Source organism: Tribolium madens, unplaced genomic scaffold (assembly GCF_015345945.1).
Source record: "Tribolium madens isolate multiple individuals breed KSU strain unplaced genomic scaffold, Tmad_KSU_1.1 Scaffold_97;HRSCAF=244;Tcas5.2_LG3a, whole genome shotgun sequence".
Lineage (NCBI taxonomy): Eukaryota > Metazoa > Arthropoda > Insecta > Coleoptera > Tenebrionidae > Tribolium > Tribolium madens.
This window is the reverse complement of record NW_025401069.1, coordinates 8,297,241-8,323,049: the sequence shown is the minus strand read 5'-3', so window position 1 is coordinate 8,323,049 and position 25,809 is coordinate 8,297,241. Positions and strand designations below refer to the sequence as shown.

At 35.3% G+C, this 25,809-nt stretch overlaps 3 protein-coding genes across 61 annotated transcripts in view; 1 reads left to right on the top strand and 2 right to left on the bottom strand.

The window, feature by feature from the left end:
* Positions 1–2,138, bottom strand: part of LOC123015162 (longitudinals lacking protein, isoforms A/B/D/L) — a 68,867-nt gene extending 66,729 nt beyond the window's left edge. For all 50 annotated transcript variants that reach the window (XM_044414736.1, XM_044414704.1, XM_044414712.1 and 47 more), the window contains exons 1-3: positions 1,991–2,138; positions 1,363–1,540; positions 276–1,008 (exon numbers count right to left, since the gene is read on the bottom strand). In XM_044414736.1, the coding sequence (XP_044270671.1) occupies positions 276–1,008; positions 1,363–1,536 (907 nt within the window). In that variant the 5' untranslated portion in view covers positions 1,537–1,540; positions 1,991–2,138. The remainder of the gene's footprint in view (positions 1–275; positions 1,009–1,362; positions 1,541–1,990) is intronic.
* A 254-nt stretch (positions 2,139–2,392) lies between these two features.
* Positions 2,393–14,638, top strand: LOC123014160 (protein tramtrack, alpha isoform-like). 3 transcript variants are annotated; one of them, XM_044413101.1, is made up of 9 exons: positions 2,393–2,532; positions 6,377–6,519; positions 7,438–7,602; positions 12,306–12,656; positions 12,810–13,158; positions 13,208–13,368; positions 13,423–13,600; positions 13,650–13,929; positions 13,978–14,638. In XM_044413101.1, the coding sequence occupies exons 2-9, from the start codon at positions 6,382–6,384 to the stop codon at positions 14,186–14,188; spliced, it is 1,833 nt and encodes a 610-aa protein (XP_044269036.1). In that variant the 5' UTR covers positions 2,393–2,532; positions 6,377–6,381; the 3' UTR covers positions 14,189–14,638. The 3 variants fall into 3 exon arrangements, with proteins under 3 accessions (XP_044269036.1, XP_044269034.1, XP_044269035.1); XM_044413099.1 differs by having other exon boundaries at positions 12,795–13,158; XM_044413100.1 differs by lacking the exon at positions 2,393–2,532 and adding an exon at positions 5,212–5,502 and having other exon boundaries at positions 12,795–13,158.
* The window catches only part of LOC123014159 (adenylate cyclase type 2), a 33,058-nt gene continuing 21,881 nt past the window's right edge, over positions 14,633–25,809 (bottom strand). For 2 of the 8 annotated variants that reach the window (XM_044413092.1, XM_044413097.1), the window contains 16 exons: positions 25,673–25,800; positions 24,713–24,871; positions 21,995–22,127; positions 20,055–20,288; positions 18,187–18,204; positions 17,944–18,002; positions 17,699–17,866; positions 17,195–17,426; positions 16,984–17,118; positions 16,773–16,927; positions 16,550–16,721; positions 16,288–16,500; positions 16,086–16,190; positions 15,724–15,735; positions 15,533–15,650; positions 14,633–15,404 (listed from right to left, as the gene is read on the bottom strand). In XM_044413092.1, the coding sequence (XP_044269027.1) occupies positions 15,151–15,404; positions 15,533–15,650; positions 15,724–15,735; positions 16,086–16,190; positions 16,288–16,500; positions 16,550–16,721; positions 16,773–16,927; positions 16,984–17,118; positions 17,195–17,426; positions 17,699–17,866; positions 17,944–18,002; positions 18,187–18,204; positions 20,055–20,288; positions 21,995–22,127; positions 24,713–24,871; positions 25,673–25,800 (2,295 nt within the window). In that variant the 3' untranslated portion in view covers positions 14,633–15,150. The remainder of the gene's footprint in view (positions 15,405–15,532; positions 15,651–15,723; positions 15,736–16,085; positions 16,191–16,287; positions 16,501–16,549; positions 16,722–16,772; positions 16,928–16,983; positions 17,119–17,194; positions 17,427–17,698; positions 17,867–17,943; positions 18,003–18,186; positions 18,205–20,054; positions 20,289–21,994; positions 22,128–24,712; positions 24,872–25,672; positions 25,801–25,809) is intronic. The other 6 variants (XR_006413308.1, XR_006413307.1, XR_006413306.1 and 3 more) reach the window with 6 other exon arrangements.

The window sequence follows — 25,809 nt, the reverse complement described above, 5'->3', positions numbered from 1 at the left end:
ATCAAGGGCCCTGTGTACTGAATGTCTCGAGTACTTGCGAATGCTCCCTTCCAAGAGGTTGGCTAAAGGTTCAATCTCAAATTCTGCCCAAGTTACGTCGCTAGGACAGATATTGTCTGGTGGTTTGGAGTTGCGCCGGCGCTTATCTAAAAACAACCAACTCCTTAATTTCCACCAAACAACATCTGATCTCTAGAGGAATCCCAACCAAAAACGAACCCTCAATAACCGGCGACTGGAATTCCTCCAATGGTTGTTTGAAAAAGATTCATTACCTTGACTCGATCCTTCACCCGCATTGCCATGACTAGGCCCAGCTCCATCGTCCATTGATTCCATATTGCTAATATCATCATCGTCCAACGTCAAATCCTCAATACTGTCCTCGTTCATTTCTTCGACATACTCAGACTTTGGTTCAAGCATCAGTTCTGTATGTGTTTCTATTTTTTCTTTTATTATAGGAACTTGGGGAACGTCGTCGGACTGTTTATGCCTCGTCAGGATTTCGGATTTGGTTTCTACAGGTTCAGGCACGTCGGCGATTATTTTCGAGGCAGGTAACATCGTGGGAATGTTTTGGGCGGGTGTTTGATTACTATGAGATTCTGATGAATTTGAAGCGTCATGGTGATTATCTAACTCTTCGCTTTTACGCCGTATCCTTTTTTTCTTTCGAGGGCCTGGTGACTGAGAACCCTCCCTACTATCGTCTCTGTTTCGCTGTTCTATTGTTAGGCCTTGTACTTTCGGAAGCGATGTTGGTTGTGGGCTTTTTGAGGGGGCCGGCGGTGGTGCCGGTTTTCTGTCAGTCTCTCCCCCCTTTCTATTGTCAGATAAACCCTTTATCTGTAGCGATTCAGCCGCCTTCAATAACGCACCCAATTGGTCCTGCGATATGTTCACTTCACCTCTATACATATAGTCCATCATAGCTTTCAGTTCTTGGAACTTTACATCTTTCAATATTAATATTGGATGCTTGTCGTAATGCCGCGACAGCAGCGACTGTAGACAAAAAAAAAACACAAATCAAAAATAGTAAACTCTTTTCTTAAAACCGCTAAATAATTTGCAGAAAAATAATTGCAAGAATGAATAAATTTAAGACATCCAACATCATTGATTACAATTCCACACACACCTCACATACGTAAAAAGGTCCAAAAATAATTAAGTTCCGATTCACAATAAATTAAAAAACTTAAGACCAAACTTGAAGCCTAAACACTTTCTTTTTATGTAACCGTGATGTAATTCGTGAATTAAAAAAAATTAAACAGCTATTGGATCTTGTGCAAGATTTTTTTTTAAACATTTTTTAAAAGCAAATTAAAGATAAAACATTTAAATTAAACATACCTCAAAAAATGGACTACATGCTGAAAGGACTACTTTGTGGGCGTTTAGACATTTGCCCTCTGCTGCCAATGTACAATCAACCAACGTTCCATTTTCCAACAGTGTGTCGAAAACTGCCACTAGAGTAGACTGATGATTATTCCATCTCAGACAAAACTGTTGGTCATCCTCCATTATTCTGTAACCGAACGAAAACGTATTATTTAAAGTTAAAATATGTACTTGGGAAAAAAATTATAACAAGAAAACAGATCCGGGAGACACGCCACGAAGCTTAACGGAAGCACACGTCAGCAGTGGTGGGGGAAGGGAAAGCGAAGCGTTGGCCGTGTCCAACAATGGCCGCTTTTCCGAACGAAGCTGGAAAAATGGCGATCCGAAATACAAAAACTCGAAAATAAATTTCCCCCTCTCGAATCTCGCCGTCAAACAATAAAAAAAACTCGAGCGTCGCGATTTTCCACTAACTAAAAAGCTTTCAAGCTTTCGGAAAATATAAATAACAACAGAAAGCTTGAGTCGTGTCGAACAAAGCTTCCCTGCCCTGATTTTCAAACTGCGTAAAAGTGCGGAAAAGACCATTTTCTCTGAACAAAATTACTTCGAACGAATTGTAAGAGCTTTATACCTGTTTTGGCACACTTATCACTATATCACAATAAGGTTTTTCACTTGTGTTTGACTTTTTACAGAGACGACATGAAACAGTGCTTTATGTTGTAATGGCTTCATCCGACTGAAAGCGGCCGGTGAAGAAGACGAGATTGGGACGTCGGCTGTTATTCCGGAGTAGTTTGGACGAAACAGCTGTGACGTCAATTTGCTGCGCATTGGAAGCTTGCGCAACAACGCCAAGCTCTGCGCCAATCAGAGTGCAAGCTTTTGCGGTTAATGTGGGAGAAGGGTAAGCTTAGCACAAACGTTGCGTGCTGGATTCTTCGGATTGCACGCCGAAGCGGCAACAAGAGAGAGAGGACGGTGAAAAGTTGAAAGAGAGAGCGAAGAGATGAGAGGAGAGAAACGAATTTGATCCACAACAAAATAGTGAGCCTGTCTCTTCTAATCGCACAGTCCGTTTTCCACTGCCGTCTTGATTCTGTTTCTTTATCATCGCGACCGTGTTTATTTTGCATGTTTATTTGTGTCAGCTGGATATTTACGGCTAAACAGGTAAGAATCCTGTTATTGCCCATTTCTAATCACCCTAAATGCCAACGATTTAAATAGCGGAAACTGGATGCCCTACATTTTTTTATGTTTTATACAAGTAACATCAATGCTTTCACTAAGAGATCTAAGCTGGCCGCGAGTTATCTTTTTTTCCGATGAATCTTAATCCCGGAGTATTCAAATTTGAATTAAGTGCATTCTGGCGCGACCTATCCCCACGCAAAGCTACGCATGCATGCGTTGTTCGAGTATGCGTAATCGCTAAAGGATAAATAAGCGCAAGTTCGCTCAGGTATTATGTCAAAAGAAAATAGATTATTTTTTCCGCAAACGCAGCTTAAGAATTGGTAAAAAGGTTGATTCGTTGATTTCTTTTTAGACCACGGATCAAACTGCAACATCGTTTATCTCCTAGACGTTATCTAGTTTTTAAACACTTCTTTTTTATCTTGTTTATTATTTGGTTCTGTTATGCCCTTGTCAGATAATTGAAAACTTGAGAACACTTTTATTTTCATCTTAATTCGCGATAATAAAAAAATAGCACATTAAAGTGAAACTGACAAAATTTTACATCAAGGTCGCTTAATCTGCAAATCCTTGGTGTTTTTCAATTCGTAAATATCACGTGAAACATAGTTAAATAAATGAGCAACAACTCCTTTCATTTTAATGATTTACTTCTAAAATTGCAACATTTTCACCGATTTTTGTAAGAATTATGGTTTTCCTGTCGTGATTTCGGAAAAGGAGAGAACACTGCTGATCTATACAAAGAAATAAGGAAATGAAAGCTGAATTTTTCAGGACCAGTTTCAAATACCTAATACCTAACTGTCTTGTCACCCGTATATGAACGTTACTCTAGGCATTTTTTTTATTATGTTTTGAAACAGCTTCTTTATAGGGAAATTTTATTTCGCAAAACGAATATTATGCAAAAATCACAAAAATTTATCATTTGATGAAGGTGATGGTGGTACACTTAGAAACATTACATAATAGTAAAACGTCAGTCAAATGGAAAAGTTCGTTTTTAATCTTTGTAATGTCTGAAAAACAAAATTAAGTAGATAAAAATTAATTTTTAATTTAATTAATTAGAATATTTATAGAAATCACTATCAAACGAGGCTAAATTGCTTGTGAAAAAGCTTCCTTCAGTATAACCAAGTGATTTTGTATATTGTATATTAAACACATTTACTTCTTTAAATTTTTGAAATCATATTAAATAAAACGCATAAGGCTGTGAAAATTTCTAAATTTTGGCTGCGGTAAAAGATTTAGTTTAAATTTTTCGTAGAAAATGAAAATATTTTGTGAGATTTTTTGATATTTCTAAAACGGTTAATTACCCAAAGTAAAAAATCGTACATTGTATGAGTATGTGCATGTGTATTCATCTAAGGAAGGTTTTTATGAAAATTTTGAATCATATGAGATTTTTAGGTAGTATACACGTCAAAATTAGAAAATATAATTAGAAAAGTATTAGGTACTCTTTTTTCTAATGACACTAGTTTTTTAGTTATTTTATTATTACTTAAGTTGAAACACCGAATTTAGTAAAAAAATAATGTACTTACTCTGTGTATAAGTTTAGAATGTGACATATTATTCCGTAGCTATAGCTGTGACCAGTCTAATACTAGTGTGAGAATATTTTTTCGCAGTGTTAAAGAATGAGTATTCTGTAATTAGAATTCAACTGAAAATATTGTTATTCTATAATAGTCACAGAAAAAAATATTTGAAATAGTCATTTGACTTATTTGTATTTAAAATATAGCAACTTCTATCATCCAGGGGCAGGCTTCCGTGAAATTAGAGATGGTTACGCATAAAGTACTATGTATATTTTTATATATTTATCAATGATAGGTATTCTTTCTAGCATTACTTTATTATTTTCAAAGACAGAACATACATTGGAGATGGAGATCACGTGTTTTTGCTAACGAATCAGTTAAGAATTTTAGTTTAGTATTTTTATGATTACTATCACGTACTCGTATTTCACTAACCAGGTTGATTTGATATAATCGAGTGAATGGCGAAATTTATTTATCATGACAATATCGATAACTATTGTAAAAACGTTTGGTGGATTTTATATAATTGTTTTGCTACTTTATGTAATTATTTATACTCGTTTTGTGTAAAAGCTCCATTTTGCACACGTATGGGAAAGTAACTGACAGTAACAAATGAAAATTTTCTTATAAATAGGATGCTTTTAGCCTATCAGAATTGTTTTTATCAGAAATTGAATTGACCCACTTACCGTCGATCGTTCAGTACATTGCCTACTACATTTTTGTCAAACCGAGAAGCATAATTCATATGGTGAAAATGCCTCTCTATCTGTCGTGAGTTTACATACATAAGTCAGTATTATCTGCAAATATCTTAATTTCTGAAATATTACTTATAAGAAGTTACGAAGTTTTTTTTGTTTTTCAAATTCCCGCAACAAAGCTTTCATTCTTTTTCTTTTAGTTTTCTTCTCCATCCATTTTCTCAATCGATACCCAACCAACCATTTTTCTAGTTTTCGTCCGATGAAAAATCACTCTCTCACCCACCATCCCAAAAATCCATCATCGATGACACATCTGCTTATCGAAAGTTTACCTGCCACCGACCATCACTTCACGAGTCTCTTCCCTTGTTGATTGGATAATGATGATTGTTCAACTGACAGCGGTTTAATGCATTATTTGAAGTGCAATAAATTACCTTGATTTCTTATTGTTTCAATTTTCAAAAGATTTTATGTTTCGTTTAGCTCCCATTGTGTTTCGGCATCAGTTATCGTCCAAGCATGTGCACACAGATAATGCAGCTATTCTTATTTTCCTCGTGTTGTGCATACTTACCACAATCTAACAGCTCCTCGAGAAAGTAAACGGATTTTCGTTGTGGTGTGATTAGCAGTGCATAACCAAACAGACTTTGCGAGGAAACGTAAGTTAAAGATTCACCCTTTAGGCTACAGGCGAATTCAAAATTAGAGAGGGTGTAGATCACACAAGTTGGATAACCGTTTTGTTTTTTTTATGTTATTATTATTTATTTTTATAAATGTTCAATCAAACAAAATTTCTACTATAGGTACGTGCTTTTTGTTTTTTAATTTTTTTGGTAAAACGTAACGGCAACAGTAGAGGAACAATAGTCGGAGACATATCAATTTTTTGTTTTAATTTTCTGGAACAAAACACCATGTAAAATGAAACGTTTCGTATATTATTACAATGTTTTTCCTGCCACCTCTAATCAGCTTTTGAATTATGTTACCGAACCAACCGCGACGTTGCTGCATTCATTTTAAATCAGACTGCACTTTAAAATGTGGTTTTTGCAGCCTTGCCAAAACATCGCATTAGTGTCTTTTCCAAAGTTTTGTTCAACTACCATTCCGGTCAGCGAATTTAATGGCATTTTAAACAAACACAAATTTAATTAGCGCTTTTAAATTTTGTTGACCAAAGTGATGAACAAGCCGGATTTTGCTTTCTGCTAATGCATCGCGTTGTATTTTTTTCCTGGACAAAAAGACGGATCGTGAGCACAGGTAAAGACGGAACGAGGCACCGGAGAGAATCCAGGTATAAAAGAAAACCGTTGAAAACTCTCGTCGACCGTTAAAACCAGCATAGATCGTGAAATACAACCGCGTATACCTAACCCAAGGAACAGACAGCAAAAGGACTAAAATCAATAGAAAGAAAAATAAAAATAACTCGGTCTGGCATGGAATAAGGAACGATATAGAACGGACAGCCTTCCTTCGTACTAAAAGACGTTTGACTAAAAGAGATTTTTCTTGATTTTTCAGAAATTATGTCTGGCCAGCATTATTGCCTGCGATGGAACAATTATCAGAGTAACATGACTTCCGTTTTTCATCAGCTGTTGCAAAACGAAGCCTTCGTGGATGTCACTTTAGCATGTAACGACTTATCACTCAAAGCTCACAAGGTGAGTACCCATCAAAAATTTATTTTGCGCAACTGTACCACTTTGGTTACTTGATGGGGAGGACAGGGACGGGAAATTCAATACGTGTTTTGTTACCTTTGGCGAACAGTGGCGGATCATACGTTAAGAATTAATGTCGTTGTCATAAAAACTGACAACATGCATACTTAAATTTTAATAATAGTTTTCTAGGTTGTTGTTAAAACTGACTAAATTCCCACAATTATATAATTTGCAAAGTAGGAATAAAAATGTTACGAACTTAATTAAAGTTCAAATTTTGTATATTCATTTGAAAAGTTTATTTTTTAGACAAACTTTCATATCTTTTTTACATTAACTTTGCGAGAAATTACTTAATATTTTTTTTGCTTTAGTACTTGATTCTGTCGCCGCATTCGATCTCACATAATAATGTTGCAGTTGTATAGAAAATAGAAAAAGATTTTGTTGCGTTTTTTTTATTATTTTTGTATTTGACTATGTTTTTCTATGCTAAGATTAATTCATATTTTCCTCTTATGTTTTTTAATCGGTTTGTATACCATATTTAATTTATTTTTTCATCACAGTAAATGAATCAATACAGTTCTTACGACTGAGATTTTTTATGCATATTGTCGCATTTATTTTTATAGAAATCATTTTTAACATATACCTTTCTCTTTAACCCATGGAAGCAGTACTTTAATGCATTCTTAACGTCTATTTTTTTCTGGTGAAATTTATGTTTCCATTTAAACGAAACGAAATATGGAAATTTAATAACTTGAAAACGTCAAATTAACTTAAGAATTTGCTAATCGGCACCACTGGTTAACGACTCATGTTTCAGTACTAACTACTTAGCGTGTAAATTCATCCAAAAAAAAACCCTCGTTCTTTTTCCCCTCTACACATTTCCTTTTTTTTTTTCAGGTGGTGCTGTCTGCTTGTTCCTCATATTTCCAGAAGCTTCTTTTAGAGAATCCATGCAAACATCCGACGATAATAATGCCGCAGGATGTCTGTTACGCCGATTTGAAATTTATCATAGAATTCGTCTACAAAGGAGAAATCGACGTTTCCCAGACTGAATTGCAGGTACTGAAATGACGAAAACTACTTTACTTTTCTCCATCCGAGAGAAGGCGATCCGCGTTGCGTTCACGTAAAGAAATCGGCCATTGTTTATTCTTTCTTTGTGTAATAATAGAAAGGAAACCTACGTGCTCGTTTTATACAATGAGAATCTCTGTTTTCGTCGGTTCGTTGCATTGTTCTCGACGCTTTTTTTGTTAATTTTGAATGTTTTTAATTTACGGCTGGGATCGTTTCACAATTGATTTTGAATGCGATCATTTTTTCGCTAGAGATTCTCTAATCGATTTGACGGTAAGAATTGGCGGTCTTTTTAGGTACAGCACACTGCAGTAGCTTGACGTATGCGCCATCTCTGGGCTAAAAGCCCTGCGATGAAGTCCCGGAACTACGGCTCCGGATGCTATTCCTCTCCGCAGGAAACTATAACGAAAAAGATGAAAAGAAAATTGCCGGATTCACTTTCACGAAATTCGGCGAATGTCCAGATACTTTCCAAACACATTCACAAGTTTTTTAAAGCGGATTTGGAAATGTGATAAAATTATATGATGAAAATTAAAGCAGAGGCGACTTAATTTATCCAACACCATTTATTTATTTGTTATTTATGTTTAATATAAGTTAAATAAATTACTGTAATGGGAAGTTGGTGCATTTGTCTGCCTACAAAATGTAGTTTTGTTATTTTTAATTTTCTGGAAACAAACAAAATTAACTGACGTGGAAAATTGGACAAAACCAACAATGGTATTATTGATATTTCAATGACTATAATTATCTTTACTGTCGAAATGTTTCCTCACGATTCCTAAATTTATTTAAAGATTATCTATTGTTTTATAAATTAAGAAAAAGATTAATTAGTCTCATATTTTGTTTATTATTGTTGTAAGTGTCCCTAATTTGTTTTGTCAAACAAATAATACCAAAGAACGAATGGAGTCTCAAAGCAAATAACAGAATAAGGATGTTTGAGGAAGCTTAAAAATCGATAAAGTTAACAGTTGAAGCAACAGCAGTTTGTGCTCGAGAAGGAAATGACAATTTTTCTTGATTCGAAATCTTATTTCGTTTTTTCCGAACTATCAGTTTTGGTAATACTCCTACAATTTATAAGGGTATATTTTTTAGAACAAGGTATTTGGAAAATTAATTATTTAAAATTAAAACAACTAATTAATTTAATTAATTGATTAAAACTTTGATAACTTTATGGTTTTTAATTTTTTGACATTAGTTTATTTAGTTTTTCTATATCCAATCTATCATTACATACTTGATTGTTTACTGGGTAAATATTTGCTTATAAAAGTTTTCAAAATACATAAAACACCTAAATAGCAAGGAGAACAAGCTTTTATTTCAGATGCCTAAACTTACAATTTGTCGATTTGAACTCAAATTCCGGACACACGCCGAGCTATCTTCTTCAGTTAAACTTTGTTGACAAATTTCAGGCAATAAATTATTTTAACATTTGATTTTAATAGTTTAATAACTTACTTTGAAAATAAATAGCTTAGGGTAAACCTTTGTAAAGTTTGGCAAAGTTTCCTCCTCACTTGTTAGTGCCATTTATACGATTTGTCATACTTTATATTTGAACAAAACTTTGAGTAGATATGTAAATCAAATTTTCCCATAGTATAAAAAATTGCATTATGAATTTAGAAAAATAGAAATATTGTAATCACTGATCACAAATTTGGTCACGTTTTAGAAGTAAGGATTTTCTTTGGAACAATTAAAGATCCACATTTTAATTATCTGATTCCTTATCATTCGCTCCAGGTTATTTCCATTCTCTTGTTTGTTCGAGCAATATTAGAGAGAGGAACGAATAGCGTATACTATTATACTTAGATGCCGTTCATCTAAAATAAATCTAAAGAATAAAAAATAAAAAAATCGGTGAGGACAAATCGATTACCTGGTATCGAAATTCGGGCAAGTTCACCTTGTCCAATCGAAAGAGAACGTGAAAATGCGCCAATCCATTAATCTCGCCATTCTCTCAAGATGTAAATGCAAGAAAAAGGCACAAAACGGGCGACAAGACCTGAAAGAGGAAAGTGCGAGCGGCCGTTTCGCCGACTGCATACAGACTTTTATGCGAGTGAAACTTTTCTAATTTCTCTTTGATGGCATTCGCCGCGTCTTGACCTACATCTCCAAATCTGTTTATTTTGTATTTTATGTGCATGCACACACGATCAAGCACATCGTCCGGATTTTTCTCACCGGCAACAGATGATGCGGTTCGAGGTCATTTTTAAAATGTGGTGCCGATTTCTAAATAAAAGAATACGACTCGAGGGGAGATCCTGCTGTTGCAGGATGCAAGCCTCGGCCTATTCCCGTTTCTAAAAACATCAGTCTGGAGCTGGGCCGCGATTGATTTTTATTGTCGCGGAGAGCTCGGGGAGAATTTTCGTTCCCTACGACCTACACAGCATCTCTTAGGGCACACGTGAACAATGCTCCGTTGCGTTAATCGCTACAGTGTCTTTGCGGAAACAACACGGAATGAAATGGACCAAGAAACACGGAAAATGGACGCCAAATGAAAAGGGAAAAATAAAGCACATGGTGCTAAAGTCTTTTTGAATGAAAATTTTGCAGTGTAATCAAGTCTTAATTCATTAATTTTACAAGTTAAGTAACTAATCAAAGATAGAAATATAGGAAATTAGCTTGGAAAGTAATAAGAAAGTATCTAATCCGTTTAAGAGATTTTTCTAAGAAATTAATTTTATCTATATCATCAATGCAAGGCTATAATGACGGAAATTAATATTTTTTATTGCTTTTGTCAATCTTTTTCGAGGTTCATTCATGATTTAAATTTGTAAAAAAGGGTAGCAGAGTGTTAACTTAAATACACTATTTGTGGTAAGCTCTTGAATTTATTTAACTAATTTATTTTTGATATCCAAATACCGCTACGTAATAAAACTGTCTTTTTTTAACAAAATAATTAAACTAATTTAGTGACTGTCAATTAAATAAAATAAGATTCCATAACTATGTTTTTCTTGTGCTTTACTGCGTTACTCGTGATGATAAAGTGAGATTGCTAACGTTTAGTAAAACTTTGAAAGTGATATAAAGTGTCATGTCATAATTTACAGGCAGCAATTAATTAAATATTATGTTAAAAAAATGCTTACAGTATTAAAAAATATATATTTATATGTGCCTTTAGAAATAAGATTAACTTATTTTTTTCTTTATTTTATAGTCGCTACCTAAGGCTAAAAAATCAAGACACTAAAATCTATGATCATTTGGAAATTAAGTTTTTTGTAGAAAAATGATAACGTAATAATAAACGTCATGTAATTTAGTTACTGGATTTTAAGAAATATTTAGTTGGCGTTTCAATAAAACACTTTATTTATTTTCGAATTGGGTTATACCAATTTCTTCTGAATTATATCTTGTTTTCTTTATATTTTATTTTAGTGCTCTATAAGTGTGTAACTTGGCGAACTTTTCCTTTCGAATTGTCGAGGAAGTGTGAGCTTTATAAGAAAACAACTAAAGAAGCACCCTAATTTGTTGACTTATTTACTTTTGGTGGTTCTCGTTCGTTGAAGAGGTTTTTGAAGTATGTTGGCCGGTAATTTTCTTGTAGCTATTATCCCTAATTACAAATTTTCGTTTTTCGACACGTTGGAGTTTGCCACGTTAGCTTTGAGGGAAAATCGAATAGAAACAAATCTGCGAAGTATTTCATTTTCAATTTTCCGCGATCCTCCGACATTTTCCTATTTTCCGTGCAGATTATAAGGACGAGGAGCGAGTGCAAAAAATGGCAGTCCTTGTCTGCAAAAAGCCCCAATTAAAACCGAAGTTGTAGTAGTGCGTGCGCCGAGCATTTCTCTCGATCTATCACGGGGTAGCAGCATCCCTCCGTAGGCTCACTCTCTGGCCAGTCTTAGTTTGCGCTTTCCCCAGAATTCACTGAAGGTCGTCGAGGTCACCAAGTAAGTACACAGTGCATGTGCACTTGCATGCATGCTTGCACTTTCTGTGCCCCCGTGACCCCCGCGCGCCGCCGCCGCCACCGATGCATTAGCGTCTCTGTTTTGGTCCTTATATCCATCCGCTTTTCTCTTCTTCTGTCTATCCTTCAACTTTCCTTCGCGGCTCGCAACTTTACATTCGGCAAGTAATCAAGCTCTGGAAACGCTTCTCCATCATAAAACTGTTTCGCGTTCGACCCTTAAAAGCGAGACTCATTATCGATTGCTCCAAGACGAATTAAAAAGCCGCAGCACTCCGCTAAAACCGGCATTAATTTTAGCAGATCAGATTTTTTTTTTCGAAATTCCGTTGAATTGAAGAGATCTTCTCCCAGATGCAGACGATCCCCGGACTAATCCGGAGGGTTGCCTGGCGAGCGGCACTCGGCTTTAGGCTCCGGGGCACGCATTGGGGGAAAGTGATGCGGTGTCTGGACCAATCAATACCGGGTTCAAGGACGGCTTCTCTTATATGTGTATGTGAGCTTCCTTTTCCCGCTCATCAAAACGGGACAAGACGGGAATTAATTGCACGACAATTGGAACGCCAACTCTCCATATGGGACGACAAAATGGACGCATCAAACAAAATATAATGCACATAATAAGATTTTTTTAAGAAAAAGAAAAGAAAACTAAAAATTCTCAAAATATTATTTTTGTATTTTTTTACAGTCTCTTCTTCGAACGGCAGACCAGCTGAAAATCAAAGGCCTCTGTGAACCCCCCGACGAAAAAGAGAATTCACCAATAGAGCCTCAATATTTCCCCAAAAATTTTTCCAAAGTTAGGAAGTCGTCATCACCTAAACAATTTAAGCCACAAGACAATAACAAAAGATACAAACACAAGAAACCACACTTAGACAATACATCGGATAAGGAAGATAATGGTAGTATAGAAGCACATTCTTCAGACGAGGAACATGATATGCCAGTAGCTTTAAATGATCACAAAAGAAAAAGGGCGGAGCCTGAACAAGTAAAACCACTCAACATGAGCAGTCATGGGATTTTGACGGGGCAGGTAATAAAAGAAAAAAATTTGTTTTTTTAAAACTAGCTATTTATTAATGATTAACAGTAGGTTCATAATATTCCTATTAACACACTAACTTCCGTACCCCTTTTCTTCTTTTTCTTTTGGAACTGCGATGATATGCAGACGATCTTCTCTCAGTTTGGAGTAGACACAGATGACTTCCCTCCAGAACCACCTGCGCCTTCGGCGATCCCAGTGGGTCATGTGGATATGCAAGACCATTCCCCAACTCGTACCCTCCTCACCAACACCATACACAGAACGGATTTATCCGACTCCAATGTCAAATACTGCGATATCAAAAAAGAGGCAGATATCAAATTTGAAACGTTGCGATCCTACGACCAAGACTCTTTACTCGAGATGGATTCACACATGTCCGGCCCTGATCATTCCATGGATAGTCACGAGGATGACCAAAGTATGCACCAGATGATGGTCACTCCAGAACTGATGGGTATGATGCCGGGAGTTTCAAATAGATTAGGTCAGATGACCGAAATTTGCAAAATAGTTGTTTAAACGTAGTTTTACAGAATTAAGTAGCAACGAAGTACCTGCATTAAAAAATAACGGGCATTCAGACAGTGTGCATCACACGCCGAGATCGCACGGCGGAGGCCCGAAAACTTGGACTCAGGAAGATATGGATATGGCCTTAGATGCTTTAAGAAATCACAATATGAGCCTAACAAAAGTGAGTTTGGCCAATTGTGAGACATTGTAGATTTTTTGTTTTTTTTTTTTTAAGGCTTCAGCAACTTACGGTATTCCCTCCACTACGCTATGGCAGCGTGCTCATAGATTAGGTATAGATACGCCAAAGAAAGAAGGACCGACAAAGTCATGGACTGAAGAAAACTTAAACAGTGCGCTTGAGGCGCTGAGAACTGGAACAATTTCTGCCAACAAAGCGAGTAAAGCTTACGGTAAGCGTTAAAAGTTGCCACTTTTTGCGTTGGCTAATTGTGGTTTTAGGTATTCCCAGTAGCACTTTGTACAAAATAGCCCGCCGCGAAGGCATCCGGTTAGCCGCCCCATTTAACGCCGCCCCCACGACGTGGACCCCTGAAGATCTCGAAAAGGCCTTAGAATCCATTAGATCAGGTCAAACGTCCGTGCAAAAAGCCTCGACCGAGTTCGGCATTCCTACGGGAACTCTTTATGGAAGATGTAAGCGGGAAGGGATTGAACTTTCCAGATCGAATCCTACGCCGTGGTCCGAGGATGCCATGGGAGAGGCACTGGAAGCTGTTAGGTGGGTTCGAACATAAAGGGGAAGCCTGGTTTTCACGAGTAGTTTTAGGTTAGGACATATGTCCATAAATCAGGCTGCCATACACTACAATCTGCCTTATTCGTCGCTGTATGGCAGATTTAAAAGGGGTATCAAGTACGAATCGGATAATATTGAGCCAAATTCCGATAGTCAGTCCCAAATGGACGGTCACAGTTACGGAATGGATTACGCGAATACTCATCAACAAATTCAATACCAGAATCAGACAAATAGCTGAGATATAGTTTTTAACTTTGATAGTTTTTAGTATAGTGAAGATTCTAATTTTTTCAAAGAAGGGTTTTGTGATGAAGGAAGTGTGTCAGCTTAATTAAAAGACTTAAGTTTTCAAATTACCAACTTAGGCTGTTGTATTGATACTTAATTTTTTGTTTTGTTTTTTAGGATAAGTTGCCTTTTTCCGAAAGGCGATATTACAAAGTGCAATATTAAACCATTTAATACCATTAGGACTAGTGTACAGATCTTGCATATTCTTCTAGCTAATTTATTCAAGCAATGTTCTTGTTGCTAGCTATGGGTTCTTGTATATAATTTCAACTTATAATTATTGTTTTATTTACCTCAGCTGCACTCATTTTTGCTATTTGTGTACTTAGATATTTTTATTTATTATGTTTACATTTTTTGAGCTCTAAGTGATCCGAGTCAGTTTTTTGTTTTTAATAAAAATTTTAAAACTTATCTTATTTTTATTTAAAGTAAAACAGTATTTATTCTAAACGTAAACACACACATTTTTACATCAAAATTACAAATATACATTAAAAATGTCATACTGTTTACAAAAATAAACTGGGAAGAGGATTGTCGACAGGGTCTAAACACATTTACCTAATCACATTTAGAATACCAAAATTGATTAAGTTTAGGAGCCATCGAGTTAACTAACCATCTAATGGTGTTTTAAACCTTTTTACCTAAAAGCAACACTTAATATTATTTACATTATAAATATATTCAGTCAGGTACATAAAAAATTTCCGAAACCGAAGCGGCTAACAACACCGCTCCACTACAACACAATACGTTCATCATTAAGTATAAATTAAATATCAAGTGTAGTGCCGTTACTTGTGATTACAGGATCGTGAGTATTTAAATTGAGAGTTCCCATAATCACGCCAAAACATCCTCAGTCTCATAATTACGTGGAATTGGTGATTGGATCACAACTGATCACTTGTCATCAAAGGGAGTTTTGACAAAATAAGTCGTTAAATTGCCTTTTCCTTTGACGTAAGTTACTCCTCTGCATTCGCATTGGTATCCCGCATTCAATAAAATTTTGGCCGTTTCTTCAGTCACCTGAATTTTCCCCATAATGCCACAGGAGTCCATTCGAGAGGCGACGTTGACTGTATTACCCCAAATATCGTATTGGGGTTTCTGGGCGCCTACAACCCCTGCAATCACAGGGCCGTGATTCAGACCTAAAAAATAAATACTGTTCACCACAAATCTGTAATTTGATTTAGTTTCAGTGACTAATGCAAGAGGGCGTATGGGGTGTAATTTGGGAAAGAGAATATAAAAATAGTTTTTTGTTACTGAAACATACCAACTCTAAGCTTGAATCTTTGAAAAGCGTCTCGGTTAATTTGATCAAGGCTTGTCATCAACGACACAGCAAAATCCACTAGAGCGATAATAATGTGCTCTTCCTTCCGACTTGCCTCCTGAAATTGATTACCCAGTTAAATTTGTTTACAGTAATTCAATATGTCGAACATTCACGTCCACTTTATTTACCTTGAGGACTTCCTACAGGCAATTTTGTACGTTTTGGAAAAAAATTACACTTCTTTTACAAGAAAATTTTGATTGAAAGTTTCTAAAAGCCGCAAATTATAGTAAAAAAGGGCGTAAATATAAACAACCAGAGGCGGATCGTTTCATACAAAGGCTACTTGTAAACACATAAAACACTCATCCATTATTGTAATCTGCAACCGTAAATTTTATTCATTGATCATAACTTTTATGGGACGTAAAAATTGTTACAAAGTGGTCAAACTATCCGGCTCTGATTTCATTTTTGCTTGCAAGAGTCGACAAATAAAAATAGTGCTAAAAGCTTCTGCTATAAGCAAAAGAATGGCAGTTGTACCAACCGTGCTGTTTTCTTCTGCTCCAGGTCGGAGACCGGAAGCCAACATATATGTACTGCCAATAGTCTTTATCTTCTCTATGCAACTAAACTTTGGTTTGAGCAACAGCTGAAACAACAACAATATTTAGATTAATTTAGAACTTAATTAGCAAATTCGAATGTGCAAGCGTTAATAAATTCGTGCTTTATTACTAAATATGTACTTTGTCAAATTCACAAATGATCTCGTTGAGCAACCGGAGACATTCCAATCCTTGTTTATTGACGTCACTCTCGTCGTAAAATTCTTTGTAATTTGGTATTGACGCGAACATTACGGCTATACATGAGTACCTCTCGTGGTACAGTTCTTGTGTGTCTCTAGAGGCTAAAAAGTGTTCGGCCACATGGGCGGGTAAGATGTTTTCCAAGAGAATCTAACAAAAGTTATGGTAAGAATTAATTCGTTGTTGAATTTTTGTGTACCTTATTAATTCCTCGCATAGTTTCTACTTCTTCTTGCTCTACTTTTAGTTTGGCTTTCCATAAATAATCGGTCCTTGAAGTAAACTCAATTTGTCGGTCCAGAATGTGGAAGAATATCACGATAATCGTAAGGACCAGGGCGGATTTTACTTCGAATGGTATTGCAAAAAATCTAACAAAAATCTGATTTATGATTGTTTTCGGATAAGAACAACAAACTGACTTATCATTATGATAATCCCTAAAGAAGTCCAAATAGCTGTAAATGAAGATATGTATTATCACAGATGAGACCATGAGTCCCAACTTCAGAATAAATCCCATCCTTAAGAACACCGAAATTGCAGCTAGTGCCAATGCCGAGCTGTATAAATAAGTCTAGAATAAAAATTTTTAGTCAAAATTTAACTACAGTCGAGATTAATAATAATTACCGGTCCTATCGAGTAAATCTCCGCATTGAATTCATTTATCAAAGTACTCAATGTTCGGTTGTCTATGACAGATCCATTTTTCTCTACATGTACTTCTCTCATTGTGGCTGTTAACGGCTCTGGGTCATAATCCACCTGGAACAAATGACTATTAAGCCCATAATCGGATTCTCCGGAAAAATCAGGATAGGAATTTGAAATTTCCCCGTACCAGCGTGACAACAGTGCAGGCCGAAATCAGCGTCACCGACACCAGGAAAATGGCGAGACGAAGACACCTGCTCCCAGTCACAACTTCACCAGGTGGTGAGCAAGCCCCCGGTTCGTCAGTGGGGGTGTCTGAGGGCGGCCGAGGGCCGCAACAGCCGTCCAACCAACATAAATACACAAAAACGGTTAAAACCACCATCGTAGGGCTGAGTGTGCCGTACAAAACTATAGTCCTGCAAAAAATTACTTGAAAATTTCGCAGCTCGTCTAATTATTTTAGAAGGCTTTTTGCATGATAATGAAATAAGGGTGGTTAAATCTGCATATTTAATTACAAAATTTTAGGTATCATTCCGATTGTAAGGGAAAGAAGTAGTTTAGCCCTAAAACTTAGCACGTGGGGAAAGATTAATTAACAAAAAGATGGAATTTGGGATGAGATGGGTTGGCTGACGGCTCTAATTTTGAGATTATAATCACAAAGTCTTGTTTATCCGCTTTCTACCTGGGTATGGTGGTAATCTGCATAATGCACATCGCTAAGAAAATGGAAGTCGCGAAAGCAATGTAGCAGCGGAACTCGGGATCTGGCTGACTCCGGTATTCGCTCTCTTGTTTTCGGTTGCGGAACCATAGGAGGGTTGGATGAAGATCTTCGCTGTGCCAGCATTTCCTGCGAAAATCGAATGAGGAAAGCGGAAATTACACATACGTTCTGCGCCACTTGCTTTTATGTGTCTAATAACTTACTTGCATTCCAGGCAGGTGCTACGGTCCGGCAAGAGATTAGACTCGATCATGGCCAAAGTCTGTGAACGAAATTACAAAATAAGCTCTCGGTGTTAAGTGCTTAATTGTTTCTGCAAAGCTCGGCCTTTTCTAATCAAGCAATTAAATTTTCACTGGTTAGTAGAAAATCGTAAAGTTTCTCTTTCATTATTAATAAAACTGTTATTTGGAATCAAACTGTGCTAACACTGTCTACGAACCGACCTGAAGGTACGACCCGGACTGAAAGATGAAACGGCTTTTATTAGAAGTTTCAATACGAAATAAAATGCTTGGTAAACCAGTAAATATTGGGGAATTTTAAAAAGTTTGCTTTTAAACATATTTGGAATTACATTTTTCAGCTGAAACATGTATATTTTCAGTTTTTATGTGACTCTTCTAAACTAAAGACGTAATTTAAGTGCATCGTAAATATCGTACTACAAATAAAAGAGCACCATCATGTATCATCACTTATTTACAATTCTAAGAGTTTTGTACATTCGGGGCACATCATAAAACGTGTTCTAAACGTATAATGTAATGTCTTCAATAAAACTTCACTGTCATGTTTTACACAAAATGAGCTTCAAGACGTTAACTTTTAGAATTACCTACATTTACAAGGTGATTGGTCTTAAATAGTTTCCCAATAGCTTTTGCTTGAAAATGTTAATGAAAATAAAATTAAATTCACCATCGCATTCTTGGAAGAATAAATCAAAAAATGTTCACGGACTAAATAAATAAACTGGACTGCAATAAACAAATGTATACGTATTAGAAGCTATTTGGATCTTGATCATCATAAAAAAGACTGTAAAAGCTTTTGAAAAAACACCACTTTCAATAAATAGTTATTTATTTGTTATTACAAGGAATGGAATGGAAGGAATTGAATGTGTCTATATATAAACGTTTGAGCTTTTATATTCATTGTCAAAATTATTATTGTCCAAAGACTTTTGTGAAAATATTAAGTTCCATCGGCAAGGATAATCATACAAACTAATGTTATCGTCAACTAACGGGCTGTATGTTGCTATGGTGGTAAGACTTCCTTGCAAAATGTTATTTTTATTGATTCAGATTCAAAAATAATTACTTATCAACTATTCATCTATTAAATATTTATTTGAATACTAGTATTACCTAGAGAAAATTTATTTTAACAGCTTGTAAATTACAATGCATGACAGAATCAGAAAGTTATGCTTATTACAGAAACATAATCATAATATATATTTGTAGTACTTACTTTAAAAACTTTTATTATTCTAAAAATCTATTCGTAATTCTAATTCGTATTTACATATACAATTGTATTTATCAGGGTCTAAAGAATATAGAAAAATAAAAAAGCATCGATTTTTAAATTATGTTATTTCACTACACATAACTTTCTTTTACGTAATATATACAGGGTGAATCAATGTGATGTTGGAAGATTTATGTTGAATGTATATTTTTGTTTTGTTTTTCATATTGCCAAATGCACATGCATAGTATTCTCCAACATTAATTTAGAAACATACATACAGTTTCTCTCAATTTTTAATTACCTCTCAAAGGTATCGTTAAGGATGTACACCAGGAACACGTGACCAGGATAAATTGCTCGTAATTCCTAATAAATACATGTCCACACCCCTCCAACTTTTTGTTTTTTCTTCATTTTTAACATTTGATGTTATTGTTCAATTGAATTTCAAATAATTTTGATAAAACGATTTTAAAATATCTATGTTACCAAGCTTTTTGAACCTGCCTATGTTGAATTTAGCCTCTAACAAAGCCACATTGCAGATAAATTCCACAAAAAATTAATTTCCCCAAAATAAACAAAAGAATGAAATTTTTTAATAACTTTTACTTTATTTGAATAACATTTTTTCCATTGCATCGAACCAATTTTTCTCTTGGCGTTATAAAAATTATTATTTCCATGAAAAACACTTTCCTTTCGTAGCACTTTTTTGCTTTATAACTCCGGAATCGGTAAATAAACATTCAAAGTAATTACGCTGTTATCAACACATTCTCTTTGAAAAAAAAAGTGAAACATACGCGTCTGAAAAATTCGTATTTACCGTTAACTCGATGTTTTTGGCAAGCGTGGATTCGGCAATGTTGGCAAACGGCTTATCAGCCCCCCAGCATTCCACATACTTCGTCATTTTGCTGGACGGTCTGGACCTCGTCGGTGGTCCGCTTGGAGTTGCCATTCCGTAGATTCCACCCTCTGTGCCTATGCTGTTGTGTCTTTCAGCGATTGTCGCCAAAGGAGTTCTGACATTTCCGTTTTGCGTTTCAGTTTCAGGTTTCTGAAAAATCAGGACAGAGTTTTATTATTTAAAGAGTTGCTGATCGACGCTGTGTCAACATTTATTCGAGCCGATTCGTGTTTGCATCGTCAACATTCGAGGGGTCGTAATCTCGGTAACTAAGACAGTGATACGACAGTCGGATATCAGGGCCAAATTTAAACTTTTAAGACAGAATAACATCTCTCGATCATTAGACCTAACAATAACATTCCGTGGGGAAGCGAGAGAAAATACACGGGTTAGTTATCCATTAAACGAAAAATATTTGGTTTATTCCTTATTCACTCTTCGCCCTAATGGAAAGATTCCAAGAAGCAGGTACACATTTCGGGATAAATAAAATACGGTCTTGAAATCCTAAAATAGGTTGAATGATATTGCGAAAGGAAGTGCAAATGGAAAGTGTCACTAAGATTAATAGCACCTCAGCAAAACATAATTGAAACTATCGACTAGCTGATGCTAGCTTGCGTGCCTCTGATGGGTGTCTGTTGAAAACCATTCTCGGATATTTTTCTTCTAAATGGAGATTTAAAAGAAAATCCATTTATTTCATATAAATGCTTTTAAAATATTTCAAGACAAAATGCAGGGGCAATGTAATGGGAGTGAATGTAATTTTCGGATTTAAATTGTTCGTTCATACAATGGGCTTATAATTTTGTCGACCGTCTAACAAATTATTACTCAAAAGACATTATTTTCAAGTAAATAATGCAATTTCCCACAACGAGTCGACGTATTGCGGTTTTACACTGAAATCTTCATGAATATCTTATTATTGAATTTTAAAATCTTTAAAATAATACTCTTATAAAGTGTGTATTTTTAATGTAGGTAAACAGGAAAATATAATATAGTAAATTAAATAAGTTTTTAGTTACATCATTTCGCTATCAGTACCTGGCTCTACATTTTATTTTTACCTAGTGTTTAAAGAAAAAAATATCTCAAACATATTTCGCAAAAAAAGTTATCTAAAACTGATTTCGTAGATGTATACCACACTATACTTGTTGTTTAAAATCTGATATATCTGTAATTCATTACTTTGAGAAAACTAGTAGGTAGGTACTCGTAGTTTGTTATATTTTTAACTTAATTTGGACCGTAGAGGGAACATTTTTGGAGTCGTGCCAAACACCTGTTGCTTCTGAATCATTTTTCTTGAGTGATTTCTTAAAATAGCTTAACATAATAACAGCTCTTTCAGTAACCCAGTTTTTAAAATTTCTGAAAAAATATACTGTTAAAATTTCAAAATTATTTGAGAGCAATTCCATTCGAGTGAATCACTTATTGAAGAAATCCTATAAAAGTAAGTACATAAAGCGCCGCTTTCCTAATGGACACAACACGATACCAAATCTCCAGCAAATCCTCGATAAATTTTGATAAACCGACTCGAGCTTGAACATAATAAAGTCGTTTCGACGCACCGAAGTAAGCGATTAATCTCCATCTGGCGATATATTTCCCAGTTTATGGGAAAGAAATACGTGCGCCATCGCACTAACCTCTTCAATTATTAAGGATAATTGCAAGAAGAAGATTTAATCGTCTCGGATTCAGACGGTGAATTAAAGTCAAACCACAGCCAATTCCGAAACTAACCCAACGTCTTCAGTGTTTCGTATTACGCCAATTGACGCAATAATATCAATTCGAAAACTTGATACGATATTGTGCTTGCTCTACATTACCTTCGGAGGAACAATGAGGAAAGTTTCAATTTTATGATCAGCGAGGTAAGACTCCCGATTCATACCATCTCCCGGCTCCACTTCGAATCTATCCCCAAGCTGGTGTAAGGTGGCTCGTGTTATGTGAACCCTCCTGAAAACAGACAAATGCATCAGAACCCAGACTGTAAAGCTATTCCCGTCGCTAAAAAACCTCCAATTTTTCCAATCTAATTAGCTCTCTCTAATTAAGTCGGTGATGGTCAATTATCACCAATTCACTCATAATTGGCACAATTAATATTGCACAGATAGGGCCTTAAAGTGCCGATTAAATCGAAGGAAATAATTACCTCACGTTTCAAATGAATCGATTTTTTAAGTGCTTATGAATTTAATTCACTCCTTTCTTTTTGGTCCAATCAACGACTATTCACGGTGCTTAGGTGTAAATGGTGTTCGTTATCATGATGGATATAGCGACTATTGTTGCTTTAGACCAATCAACGCCAGAAAGAATTTTTACGAGTAAAAGACGGGTATTTGGGACAATAGGATTAAAAATTTCAATTTCAATTTACTCGAGGTTTTGAAGAAAAAACAACGAAGGAACAAAATAAAATTTTAATCAAATGTCTTAAAATAAATACTTTGCTTTGAAGGATTTTAAAAAGAGAAAGTAACTGTTCGGCAGAAGTTTTATTAGGCTAATTTTTATTTGTAAAGTAAATATCTGACTTTTTGATTTTTACAAACTCAGTAATTAATATTTTTAATTTCGATTATTTAACTTGAATAACTACTATACCGGGTGTCCGGTCTCAAATCCCATTTACTTTTGCTGATTCCTGCTCCCCAGTGCAACATACAAGTAAGGTTGGTACCTGTCGAAATGATTACAAAAATAAGATTAAAAATGGTATTTTTATTTTAAAATACAATTTTCAAATTTATCAATGCATGCGGTATTAGAACGATACTTGTCAAAAACGTTAAAGTTTTTATTACAAATTTATTAAAAGACGATAAAGAAATTGTTTATCTACGAGTGAAAAGGTCAAGTTTACGAGTGACAAGGTCACGAATGGACTTTTTTCAGGAGACACACTTTAGATTCGTATCAAGAACCAGTTTATCCACTGGTGGAATAAAGTAACTTTATTCCACTGTTAGTAACCAGCGCACCGCGTAACAGCTTACTACGTTTAACCGAAAGCACATTTGGCGTGACGTTTAAATGTCAGTTTAATTTTTAATTAAGTTTGGAATAATTTGGGCCTGTGATTGTGGATAAAACGTTATATTGCAGTCGTGTGTTAGTCGCGAACTGACGTTCTCGCGGTTAAACATTCTTGCGTGGATAAAACGTTATCTAACACACTCTTACAATAAATAACTATTATCGTCGTGTATAATATTTGGTTTTATTTTGTACTCACCTTCCAGAATTTCTTGAAATATAAGCAGTAGATAAAAATTACTTTATTTCACTAGACGATAAAAGACTATTTTATCTACTGAAATTAATTGATAAAAGCACTCTTTAACATTGAGTACAAAATAAAATAAATAATTACTCTAATGAAAAAAAAGTTTTCATGGTCAAAACGTTTTATAGATTTAGCACCTTGCGATTTTTTCGTGTGGGGCTACCAGCAAAATTTATAAAAAACGTCACCCAGATTATTTTTACAACAGACTGGGATACTGCTTGGTTCAAAATGGGAGGTTATTTGAATATTTATTATAATTTGATTTTTATTACTTTTCGTTATGTGAAAAAGAGGCACAACATCATACATCGAGCAAACTGCAGACCGGTTTCGCCCTTTTGGGGCTCATCAGTGCAGTGTAGCTCGATGTGTGATGTGGCCTCGGGAGTCTTAAAGCGACTACGCCGGTGAAGATGAGACACACCGACAGGTGGCGCTCTGCGCTACCACTGTCTCATCTTCACTTTTCGTTATGTTTAATAAAAAGCAATTAAATTGTTAATTACTTAGACAACTGTTTATTTTATTATGAAAGGAATTAACAAAATACATAAAAATCGCAATCAACCCTATGTTCGAGTTTGAGACCGGACACCCGGTATAAATAATGTTTCATTACTGCTCGCTTAAAATTAACCACATTAGAGAACCATTAAACATGTACGTTCTAAATTAATTTAAACGTTTAATTTGGCTAATATGCCAGTATTCCACTGTATCAATACCTGGCATAATAACATACAAAGCTTCTAAAGCCTGGCAAACATCCAACTTCAGCAACTATTGACAAAACGAACAGAGTTCACAGATCTCGATATTTCTATAAATTTTTTCCTATTAACTGGTAAAGCAAATTTTTGAGTGCCCTTATGAAATTAATTACCGATTAAAAACTCCAGTCCCCAGCTAATGCAGCGTCCATTACCTGTAGTGACCTTTTTAATAAACTGCCCTAATTTCCGATGTCAAAGCAACAACACCGATTCAATCAACTGCACCAATGCCACCAGCGGAAGTCTATTTCGATTCTAAAGTTCTTTTTTTAATTACTGTACGATATTACACACAAGTATGAGCGAGTTGTCAACACCTGTCTCTCCCCAGGTTTATTTCGATTGCAGTCTCAATTGGTTTTACTATTTATTTGCACAAGGAGGTGTTTATAAACAAATAGTACGTGAAATTGCAAGTTGAAGGAGCACAACTCACTTCAATTTAAAAGCAATTGCGCTTTCTGCAGACTTACCCAGCTATACCCCCGGATTCCATGTGATTGGCAAGCGTAACATCGTCGCTCCAAACGTCAAATTGCCATTTTCGTAATCCCAAAACACCACAAAGCACATTTCCGGTGTGAATGCCGATCCTCATATCCACGTTGAATCCAGTGGCTTCACGAACAAATCTTCAAAGGAGAAAATCAAACAGATTTGTGAAATATAACAAAAGAAATGATCAATGTATATGGTGCACAGAGTGTTCATCCTTTTTGATATTCTCTAGTTATATTTTCGTTAAAAAATATTTGTATGTTGTTGGTATCGAGACCTGAGTGCAGACAAAACAAATGTGGAATAAAGATTGTACAAAACTTTAATTTAATTCTGAAAAAAATTAATTCACCCCAATTATTATATTAAACTTCTCCATCAACTAGTAAAAAAAATATATAAACCAAGGTACTAGACAATAAAAAAATTACTGCCTACGTTATTTCCATAATTTAATATACATGGAAGAATTATGAGAAGGGGTTTGCCTGTGCTAAATATTACAAAGATAAATTGTTGTGCTAAAACATAATTCTTCAATTTAGAAACTTTTTGGTGTGTGTTTAAAAATGTTGGCAAAGTTATGTAATATCCCTATGATGGGGATAGCAATAATTACTGTTAATATTTACTTTTTCAACGAATCTGAATACAAACACTATGCAATAAACTGCAAAAGCATATAATAAACGCTGCCGCATATCAATTAGAATAAATTAGTAATTTATGAACTGCATAATATTTTCCTATTTAGTTTAAATAATTCAGCCTTTTATTAACGGAATTAAAAGCAGACAGACATTTAACAATTGGACTATTAGTGAAATGCCACACCATAGCGATAAATTATTCCATAGGGTCATGGTTTATCGATGCATTTTACGAACAAACAGTCTACAACACCATATAAATAAATCCAATGTTGACAGTCTTACCGGATGGCTTCGATCATTTGCAAGCCCATGTTGACACAATTGTAGGCGTGGTTGGGACGCGACACCGGCAATCCTGACACACAATAATAGCAATCTCCAAGGATCTTGATCCTCATGCATTGGTTGTCCTGAAAAGT